The sequence below is a fragment of the Corvus brachyrhynchos genome, unplaced genomic scaffold (assembly GCF_000691975.1).
Source record: "Corvus brachyrhynchos isolate BGI_N302 unplaced genomic scaffold, ASM69197v1 scaffold133, whole genome shotgun sequence".
NCBI classification, from domain to species: Eukaryota; Metazoa; Chordata; class Aves; order Passeriformes; family Corvidae; genus Corvus; species Corvus brachyrhynchos.
Genome location: NW_008237249.1, coordinates 370331 through 381222, shown reverse-complemented (window position 1 = coordinate 381222; position 10892 = coordinate 370331). Strand labels below are relative to the sequence as shown.

General features: G+C 51.3%; 2 protein-coding genes and 1 long non-coding RNA gene across 8 annotated transcripts in view; 1 reads left to right on the top strand and 2 right to left on the bottom strand.

Moving 5' to 3' along the window:
- The window catches only part of RALGAPA2 (Ral GTPase activating protein catalytic alpha subunit 2), a 93231-nt gene extending 89866 nt beyond the window's left edge, over positions 1–3365 (top strand). The window contains exon 39 of the mRNA XM_017730418.1: positions 1657–3365. Coding sequence (XP_017585907.1) covers positions 1657–1805 — 149 coding nt within the window. The 3' untranslated portion in view covers positions 1806–3365. The remainder of the gene's footprint in view (positions 1–1656) is intronic.
- LOC108445710 lies at positions 240–1648 on the bottom strand. Its single transcript, XR_001860659.1, has 2 exons — positions 1443–1648; positions 240–1085 (listed from the first exon to the last, which is right to left on the bottom strand). It is a non-coding gene; the product is annotated as an uncharacterized LOC108445710 (long non-coding RNA).
- CFAP61 (cilia and flagella associated protein 61) overlaps positions 2944–10892 on the bottom strand; it is a 93475-nt gene continuing 85526 nt past the window's right edge. For 4 of the 6 annotated variants that reach the window (XM_017730434.1, XM_017730436.1, XM_017730435.1 and 1 more), the window contains 2 exons: positions 6583–6685; positions 2944–3029 (listed from right to left, as the gene is read on the bottom strand). In XM_017730434.1, the coding sequence (XP_017585923.1) occupies positions 6603–6685 (83 nt within the window). In that variant the 3' untranslated portion in view covers positions 2944–3029; positions 6583–6602. Of the gene's footprint in view, positions 3030–6072; positions 6686–10892 lie in introns of those variants that run through there. The other 2 variants (XM_017730438.1, XM_017730437.1) reach the window with 2 other exon arrangements.

Below are 10892 nucleotides of genomic sequence, written 5' to 3'. Positions count from 1 at the left end.
GCCCCCCCGGTGCCCGCGTCCGGCCCTGCCTCCCGCGATCCGCGTACGGCAATGGCACCCGCGATCCGCGTACGGTCATGCCACCCGCGATCCGCGCGCGGCAATCGCACCCGCGATCCGCGTACGGTCATGCCTCCCGCGTGCGATGATAACTCCCGCAATCCACGTGCGGTTATGCTGAAATGGCTCCCACATGTGATGATAACTCCCACGTGCGATAACAACTCCCACAATCCATGTATGGTAATTATTTTTTATTTCTAATTTGGTTCAGCTTGTTCTCTTGGAGAAAATGGTATTATTTTGACCATCTGCCATTCTGCCTCACTGCAGGAATGTCAAATGCAACACCTCCCTCACAGCCCTTCCCTCCCCAACACTTTTGTCCCCAGCCAGTAGCACCACAGGTTTTGTTTTTAATCCAAAATTGACAGCTCTGTATTTTTCACAGAAAATGCCTTTACAGGCTAAGTCACACTTTCCACCTTTTTAAAATGTGCTATTTCCCCTCAGTCGGTTGTCTCAAAGAACCAATCTGGTACAGTATGGGCTGTCTTTGAGATGCAAACGCAGGGCTGCAGGCAGGCGGCGGGGACTCACACTTGGGGCTGTGCTGCTTTCAGTCACTCAAACAGAGCTGCTCAAGCAAAAAGACAGGTTATACCTCACCTTGGAAGTGTAGCAGAGAGCCAGGGTGAGTCTTTGTCCTCAGCCACCGAGGGCTGATCCTGCTTCCACACTGACCCATGGCCATGTCCCCACCCGTCCTGCAAGGACAGTGCCCTACTCACCTATGCTCGAGGGACATCAGCCTCAGCCAAGGCCCTGGCTCTGCTTTGGGGCATTTTGTGCACGCTTGAGATTTACCTGGGCTAGGAAGGGTGAAGGGAGGATTAAATAGCCACGGCCTGTCCAGACACAGCTGAGAATGGAGTCATTTGTTGCACTGGAAGTAGGTCTGTGTTGCAAAACACAACCATCCCTTAGGAGTTGAGAGGGGGTGCCACCAGTGCCCACCTTTGGAGTGGGCTCAGAATGTCCTTGTGCTCTCCCTGCCTGGCTGCGAGGCTGTTCCTCCCTCCTACCTGTAATAAAAAACTTGTGTTTACACTTCGGGAGAGAATTGCAACATGGTTTAAAAATACTGTTTCCTGCGGGAGCTGATGAAACAGTGTTCCCCCGGGAAATGCCTTGGGACAGGTCCAGCCCTCAGCAGGGTAGGGTGGGTCCCTTGCAGCAGCTGCACCGCATTTTGGTCATTAGTGTCTCATTTAATGACCATGTGCTCACCTGTTCCCCTTCAGCCAGCCTGGGCAGGCCTGGCCTCTAGGGAATAACCAACAGGTGACCCCACTAAACAACAAAGCATAACCCTGCATACCCACAGCCCCCCGAGACCCTTCCCCAGTGGTGGCCATAAGCCACCAGTAAAACAAGGGTACCTGTTATGTAGTGGAAGAAATTGTGATTCTTTAGGATTTTTCCAGAGGTTAAGGCACCTTCCAGGGAGAGTTGTGTGCCAGTCCTCATGCTGGGAATCCCAAGAGAAGCTGGGAAGAGGCGAAGGGAGGGGCAGTGCTGTGCCACGCACTTATTCCGAGGTACACAGGCTCTTATGTCCTGACCTGGGTTTTCCCTGCCTGTTCTGTTTTCCAGGCTGCCTCACCACAAGTGCAAGTGTTGACCTCACTGTCACCATCGGCGTCGAGCTGGCAGAGCCGCCCTCGCTGCCACGTGCCTCCAGGAGCAGGGTCTCGGGGAAGCTCCGCCGCTCCACCAGTGCCCTCAGCAAGGCGTCCAGCTGAGGCCCTGGAGCACAGAGCTGCGGCCAGGGCACCTGAGCACAGATCAGAACAGGCAGTTCTGGGTGAACATGTCTTGAAGGGGCCAGGCAAAGGGTTTGCTCTGTGTACCGGCCTTTCCCCAGTCTGGACAGATACAGCTGGGGACTGGGTGTCACCTGTGTCACCATCACCACTGCACTGGCACCAAGTGAGCGCGGGCCCCAAGCCCCTGGCTGCAGGTGCCACAGCCAGAGGTTGTGAACCAGCACTGAAACCAGTTATTTAACGTACCCTTAGAGTATTGCTGTAGTCGTTCCAGGCAGCACTTACTTGTGCATAAGGGAATTTTTTTCTAAATAGAGGTTTTCCCATGACTAGCCAGGTAGCAGATGTTCCCTGCTGGAGCACATGTGGATGAGGGAGGAGCTCTCCAGTTGGTGCTGTCCCGCTCCGGGAGCGCCGTGGCCGTTCCGTGGTGTGTGCCATGGCTGTGCACTGGAACTGCTCCCTAGAGAAACAAAAATAAGCAAATCCTCTTAGAAGAGAAAAAGCCATGCTTTTGCCATGACCCCTTCCCAGCACAGTGTAAAGAACTGGGCAACCCCTCACCTTGTCCCAGCAGGCTGTGACGTCTCTAGGCAGAGGACAACACAGCTAAAGGCTTGTGAGGAGTCAGGGTGTCCTCCCGGCACCTGCTGTAGTGAGCAGAGCTCGTGTTGGCAGTAGCTGATGTGTTTCGGTCTACACATGTTGTAGGTTAATGGGGTGAAAATTTTTATAGTTAAATCCCTAGTATTTTAAAGCAACAGAAATCTGAGATCTAGCAGCCACAGAGCCCTGTCCTGCTGCTGCTTGGTTGCTCCTGGCACTCAACGCACACCTCCCAGTGGAATGGGAGTTGCTTTAAGCGAAGGGATTGTGTTTTTTGGGAAATGCCCCGTTGGGCCCCCACTTGTTTTTGCACTTACACTTGGTGTTACGGCTGTCTGTCCGCCTGAGTGCCAGCACCTGGCCAGGGGCCACTGTGGGGCACGTTCCCGCCATGACCAGTGATGCCGAGGTAGCCCTTGGGTTCTGCTGCGTGCTCTGTGCCTGAGGGGCAGCACCTCAGCCCTGGTGCCCGACAGGAACTCACCTGGTGCAGCTGCTGAGGAGCTTCCGTTGCTGAGGGCTTGGACAGCTGGTTTGATTTTCTGCCTCACAGTTGGGTTTTGCTTTCTATTGATTTTCTGTCAGTGAAGGAACCTAGAATATAAAACATGTATTTTAATTTATTTCACTTTCAGGGCCAGACAGCCTTGCCTGTCCACTAGCTACTTATCCAATAGCTGGTCTGAAACAATTTCAAAGGCATCCTTCTGAGTAAGGAGCCCTTTCTCCTTAGAGCAATATGTATCTCTAATTCAGGGAAGAATTAAAACAATGATGAAAATAATGTTTTCCTGATGTCAAAAACTAGTAATTTGTATAAACTCCGCTGTGGTTTTGCACCCTGAACTGGATGACAAAGCCACTCTGTTACCCCTCACCAAGTTAATAAATCCCTGCTCACAATAAAATTTCTGCCCAGAGCAATAAAAAGTGGTACCTGTGTGGTGTGTACGGCAGCGGGCGGGAGGCGCCGGGGCTGAAACTCTGGTGATGCCGGTGGTGCTGCCTGGGCCTGGCTGCTGCGGCTGCCTGGGTGTGCAGGCTGGCTCACAGGGGGCAGGGACAGTCCCTCTGCTGGACGCAGGTTCTGTCCCTCTCTGCTGGGGCCGCAGCTGCAGGAACGGCTGCCGGGTGCGCAGCTGGCAGCGGCGTTCCCAGACTGGAGCGCTCTTGAGGAGTTCACGCTGTGACTGACACGGGGCACCCACAGTCGCGCCCCGCGGGCCCTTGCAGGGTGGCACCTCCTGCCAGCCGGGCCCTGCCCAAGGCACCAAGCACAGTGACAGACCCTTGCGGCCCCCAGAAGCCACTGTCCATAACCTGCTTCCCTGCGATGCCTCATGGCCCAACCACCCGCATCGGCATTAAAAACAAGAGGTTTCTAATGGCGATTTTCTACTCGAGAGACATTCCTTAAGCAAATGCAGGGGGCTGCACTCAGCCATGATGACGTCTGAAAAGACACCTGGAAATCTCCCTTCCTCTGCGGAAGAGCCACAGCAAAGGCTGCTCCTAAATTGCTTTCAGGTGCTCTAGCCAGAAATAGAGTTAATCCAGATGGCTCCAGACAAAGCTCCCTTTGCAGAAGTAACTGCACACACTAATGAGTGTTGGGAACCCAGCTTCCAACTACCTTTCCAGGGAGGATCCCTTCCCCAGGCCCAGCAGCACCACCACCACCCTGGTGTGGATTTGGAGAGCAGGGGGGCCAGCTGCTCTGCAGACCAGGGGTCACTGCTCAGGGACTGCGCTGGCAGCGCTCTGAGCCAGGCAGTGCCCCTCACCAGGGCTGGCACAGCCATGTGTCCCCGCTCTCCCGGCAGCAGGTGGGCGCTGGGCAGGCTCTGGCCAGAGCGCCAAGGGCACGCGGCTCCCGCACAGCTCGGTGCCCAGCACAGCTTGGTACTGGCACCCATGGGGGCAGGGGGCAGCGAGGCCCCGCCAGGCAGGACACAGCCCCGGCCACGGGGCTGCAGTGGTGCTGGTGAAGCCAGCCTGGGACAGGAACACGCGCCCAAGGCACCCCTGCCCCTCCAGCTGTGGCAGCAGGCACACAAACGGCATTAAGAATCATTTACTAAATTAAATAATATACAGACTAGGTTATACTTACCATGGAGTCCCAGAATGGATTGTGTTGGAAAGGAACTTAAAGATCATCTCATTCCACGCTTGCCAAGGGCAGGGACGCGTTCCACTATCCCAGGTTGCTCCAAGCCCAGTCCAACCTGCCCTGGAACACCTCTAGGGATAGGCCAGCCACAGCTTCTCTGGGCAACCTGTGCCAGGGCCTCACTACCCTTCCAGCCAAGAATTTCCTCCCAGTATCCCTTCTAATTATACCTTCCTTCAGCTTTAGAAACATTTTTTACAAGCATTTGTATAGGTATTACCTTATTCCTATACCTATTAATATGCTCTCTATAACTAAACAGAATACATTAGGTATCTCATGTTCTATATATTATATGCTACAGTATTTCGAATTATATATCTAGCATTTGATATTATGCATGTCTATATGTTTATATTAGCTAGAATATATATTACAGGTATTAAATTCACACAGATACAATGTGTATCCATAATTACATTAAGGATAATATATGCAATCTGTGATATATAATCTATGTATAATACAAGGTATATAATGTCATATGCATTATATATTGTACAATGTATTATATCATATACACACTATATTTTTTATCTTATTAATACCTGGTTTTGAATACTAAATATTGAATATAAAGATAATAATTTTATCCAAAAATGGGTTATAGGTTACATAAATACAACATATTACCTTTACATTATACGTGTATATCTACATATGCACACATCCCTAGTATATATTTTAGCTATATGTACATATCGTGACATAAACTATAGCATTACTTTACAAACTGTACTACTGTGTGCATCTATATGAAGTATACTTTTATTTAAAATGTATATAAGAAAATGATGTAAATCGTGTCAGAAATGTATGCATTCTGTATAACATTATATAATAAACATGTAATGTTTTGCACATATATAACATGCATCATGGAATATTCAGTGCACCATATACATCCAATAACAGTATTTTAGACCCTGTACAATATGTATGTATAGTGGCTATGCCAGGTGCGCACACATATGTGCACCTACACTCTGTCCTCCACAGCACACAAATCCCAGCTGTAGAGCTGACAAAAGCTCCTGTCAGACAAGTGTTTCATTACATCAACATTTGTAATGTATCAGTAATTAGGTATAATGCATGTATGGTATTATGTACTGTAGATAATGTATTTAATATGCATCGTCTCATTGGCAATATATATATATTTTAGTATACATTGTATAATATAATATGCACTGATGTAATACATGTAATATATTATACACTATCTACATATTCTGAAGTCTACTTATATAAATCATCTATATAGAATATACTGCTGTAAATATTTTTTATATTTATTTTTATCACAGAATCCTAGAATAGTTTGGGTTGAAAGGGAGCAATAAAGCTCATCTCATTCCAGTCCCCTGCCATGGGCAGGGACACCTTCCACTATCCCAGGTTGCTCCAAGCCCCGTCCAACCTGGCCTTGGACACTGCCAGGGATGAGGCAAATGCAAAATATAATTTATCGTATGTAATAAATTCTGATTTCTTCTGTGTGTGTGTAACTAAACCAAAACCTCCCTGCTCAGACACCCCCAATCGTACAGCATTTTCCTCACATTTATCATTGAACTGGTCTTGCACTACAGGCAATTTCCCTCTAAAAAACTGTAAAATGAGCCTATGAAAACACCGTGGTCCCACGCCCTGAGAAAGCAGAACCTGTTCTAACCTGCAGCCAAGCCATGCTGCTTCTCTTCCCCAGCACAGTGCCCAGTGCAGCCCAGGCAGAGCCTTTGCTCTGGTTGAATCCTCCCTGTCACTCACCCTCCCCATTCCCTAAGAAAGGCTGGCAAGCCTCAGCAGAGTGGCACAGCACAAGAGCCAGGCAGGAACAGGCTGGGCTGTGCATGCCCTCGCCTTCAGAGCTGCGAGGGGGCTTTATTAGAGCTTAAAAAGAGTGATTCTTCCCTAAGAGGAACAGGTGGCTTAACTGGACCTGGCTGCTGAAAATAATGTCCCAATTACCATGTCGGGGGGATGCAGTCCTAGGACGGTCCCTGTGCCAGTGTGGGGCTCCCGCTGCTGCCGCTGTGCCCGGCTCTGCCCAACTTCGGTCCCTGCCTGCCTGCTGCGGAGAAAACAGCACGGTCAGAGCAGTGCTGGGGGCAGCCCAGCACTCGGATCCAGTGGCACAGGTAAGAACCAAGCCTGGAGCCGCTACCACAGGACAGCCCATGCTTGCCATGTCCCATCTCAATGATTAATGCATCAAAGGCTGCCAGAGGCAGACCTTTGTTATGTGGACTGTAAACTACATTTTATTTAAACCATTTAAAGCCCTGATGAGGCTTCTCACCTGCATGGAAGGATTTGAGGTGTTTGAATGCCACGTGCAGGATGCACCTGCACACCCAGATCCTTCACCAAGGGGAGCTGCCCGGGTGCTTCAGGGAACTGCTGTCCCACCCAGCCCAACACACTCACCACAACCCAGCACTCCTGACCTTCGAGCAGTGGGGCAGGGGGTGTGTTGACACCAGCACACCAAAGCACCCCGTGGCACCCTGCAGGCACGGCCTGTCCCACAGAAAGACCTGTGACTCCCGGAGCCACTTACCAGCTCATCAACAGCGATGCCTCTTTTTAAACAGGTTTGTGTGAGGAAGAGGTCTGTTTCCAGGCTTGCCCCAATCCCATGGATACCTCCCAACTGCCCACCCCAGAAACAGACTGGAAGGTGCTGGGCAGGCCCTCCCAAAACCTTGAGCTGTGACCAGCTGCATTTTGCAGTAAGCCCATCCAGCAGGGCAGGTGACAGATGCCCTACTGCACTGATGGCTGCGAGGGACCATGGTGTTGGTACCGAAACTGCCCAAAACCTACCCTGGGGACAAGCAGCCTCCAGAGAGTCTTCCCCTGTGGGCAGGAGCACCTCGCCCCAGCTCCCCACCAGCTCTGAGCCCATGGGACAGGGATGGTGTCCATGCTACGTTTCTCAGAACCCTGCAGGTTCATCTATCCAATCTCCCCAGCTCCCTTCCCTGTGGTCACGCTCTGTCCCAGACCACACGTTCAGCTCTCGGTGTGCCCGGAGAGGAGGAAGGCTCCGGCACAGCAGGCAAACCCCTCTGCCCGCGTGCACAAAGTGTGAGCAACCTCTGCGCCAGCTGCCTGCACTGCGTCACGTTTGGGGCAGGATCAGTGTTTTCCGTGGTGACCAAACCTGTTCCTGCTGGATGCACCGAGAGCCACCAGCAGCTGATTTGTTAGCTGACAGCAGGAGGCTTTGTTTGCGCAGCACTGGCCGGCCCGTGCTGCTGGGTGGCCAGGACATGGCACCTACCAAGCAACACCTGCATTCCCAGGGGCTGCTACTGAGAGCGCTCCAGGTTCAGCCGCGCTGCTCGGCCCCTGGGATAGCCACCGAGCTACACGTGGGCTTGGGACTTCACAGACGCAGAGCAGGAGGCAGAGCCCAGCACAGACCCAGTGCTGGGGGCCTGAGCAGTGGGACGGCGCAAGGGAGGAACTGGTGAGGGGCAGGGACAGATCCCTCCCCAAATTACTGTCCAAAGGAGGCTGGTGTGAGCGGCAGGCTTTGTGACCTGTCACGGCGGTGCAATGCCCTGCACTGCCAGGTGGCAAGAGACGCAAAACAGTGATGCCAATGGCTCCCTGTAAAACCCCTCGGGCAGTTGGGGCTCACCCTCACTCACAAGGACCCAGTGGTGCAGGCAAGGGGAGAAAGGCTGCAGACACAAAGCCCAGCAGCTCTGCCCAGGCTGCTGCAGCCCAGCGATGCCAAAAGCAAACTGCGCCCCTTTTACAGAATGTTTGTGAACAGAGCCATTTCCAATGTACTCCACTGTCACCTCTCCTTACTCCTCCCCAACACAGGAGTCTCCACTAATCACCCTTTCTGCTCAGCGGGAGATACAATAAGATGGTGCCAATGGTTACCCAGACAGTTCTAAAAACCTGGGGAATTCTGGCCCCAACAAACTCTAACTGATTCTTACAAGAGCAGACATGGATTTACTCGACTATTAGGGAATGGACAGCAGTATGAAGCTGTTGTTTTGTGGCCCGTTGGTGCCACAGGCTTGGAGCATGGATTTGAGCAGGGACACTGCTGTGACAGAGTGGATGGAGCCTTTAGGCTTCTCCAGAGGATGCGCCAGCATCACTCTGGAAATGGTGTCCAGTGGCCCGAGAGGACGGCCACGTATGTTGGCAAAGTCCCCTTGGGGACCAAAGAGCCCACTCCACAGACAGCTGCGACACCGTCTGTGACAGCCCGGGATCTGGGGCTTTCCAAGGCCAGGGAAGCCAGGAAAAGCAAAACCGCAGCTCTTGCCAGGCAGGCTTTGCTGCCTGGGTCTCTCGGGCTATGCTCTTTTCCAGTGTATTGATTTACAGCTAAAACCACAGCTTTGCCTAGGCCTGAAGTCAGCCCTGGCATAACCAAGTTGGTTTCCTAGGAATCAAGACAGAAGGAGCGTACCCATACATTGGTACTGTTCAGCCTGACTGAAAAAGACAAAAAAAAACCAAAAAAACCCCAAACAAATCTTTCTCTAGAAAGATGTTCTTTCTCTACAACTTTTGCTTTATCAAAAAATACTCAGCCAATTCCAGGGAAACTTACCTCCAGGAAGCTCCACCACCTCCTGCCCTTCCCACAGTGAATCAGGGTTATGGTTAGGAGCCTTTAGGTGAGAGAAGATGGCAGGAAGAGGCTGGAAACCTCCACCAGGGAGCCAAAGCCTCAAAGGCATTGCTACCCCAAGACGGAGCAGCCCCTACACCCACACCAAGCCCTTGCAGCCCCCTGGCCCTTCATACACCAGTTTGGGAGCAGGGATTTGCTCTTGGGGCTGCCAAGCAGATTTGCATGCCGTGGAGTTGGCTCCGTACCTGCTGCTGCTGGCAAAGGGGGAGATCATACAGGTGCATGCAACACCTGTCTGTGAGAGGGGTTTCACAAACCCAGCACGCACCTTCCCCACTTACACAGATTTTACAGCAATTCTGACCAAACACGTGAGATTCCCATATACAAACACAAGGCCCCGCAGATGGAGATAGATCCGTCTGCAAATATATGTATGTATCTATATATACAGTTATTGAAGGATGCTGCAGAAATCCCGCTGCGGGGCGCAAGGACGAGGCAGGAATGGGCTCCCGCCCTGCCAGGAAGCAGACAAATGCCTGGCCTTCCTTGTGCCAGGCTCCACAGCCCACGGTCAAAGCAGGATGCCGCTGCTCTGCTGAGCCCTGAACCCCACACCTCAGCGCTGAGCACATGCGACAGCCGCCCAGCAAACACCACAGCCCTCCTATGCACGGGTTTCTACAAGTTCTCTGCTTACAGGTGCTGCCTCTCCTCGAGTTTTCCCTGCAACACCTTCCAGGGAAGGTCCCTGGCAGCTCTCCCCAGCAGCAGAGCCCAGGGCAGGCTGTGCCTGGCGACGGCCGCAGCAGGGGCAGGGCTGGGGCTCCAGCCCACGGCCAGGGGTCCCCTTTGCTCAGGGGGCAACCTTCCCCCAGACCAGCCACGCCGCACCCTGCTCTTCTCCTCCCTTTAATTCCTTTTTAATTAATCTCATCAAACAGCGCAGAGCAGGCTGGTGCCTATGGAGGCACCCTGCCAGCTGCAGTGTGGAGCCGGATGCCAGTCCCCCTGAGCCCGCAGGGCCAGCCCGGCAGGGAGAAGCAGGAGGGGTGGGGGCACGCTTGAATTTGAAAATATTTTATTTGAATAGTAAATAATTATACAGTTGAAACAGTTCTATCGAAGCACTCTATAAATAGCTAACAGTTAAGAAAATAATGTGTGTAGAAAAAGAGATTGCATCTAAAAGTAAGAGCTGTTGGTTGCACGGGATAAAATGGTTAAGATCATGTGTTATTCTAGGTATAAAAGTTAAAACCTTTTCAGCAGACCCCTTTAGAAAAAAAGATCTTCTAAAACGCACAGTGAAATGGCAGGCAGGGAGACAAAAAAGCGCATTAGAATTTCTGCAATCAAAAAATATCAATTTTCATAATTAATATAAATAAATAACGAATAAATAACATAATTACTCAAACCAACATATACAGATAGACAACTCATGAGCTACCTTAGTAAGGGCAAAACGAACAGAAACAGAAAGTTGGCATGTCACAGTTAAGGCAGTTTCTACAGCATTTTCTGGAGACCATCAACAGCAGAGTCAAGGCATTTGTGGCTACACTAAAGGAAACACTCGGTTCTCTGGAGCGGTTTGATCTGTTCACATCGATAAAAACCGGAGCGAAGAAACAAAATTTTTAAAAAAATTAAAAAA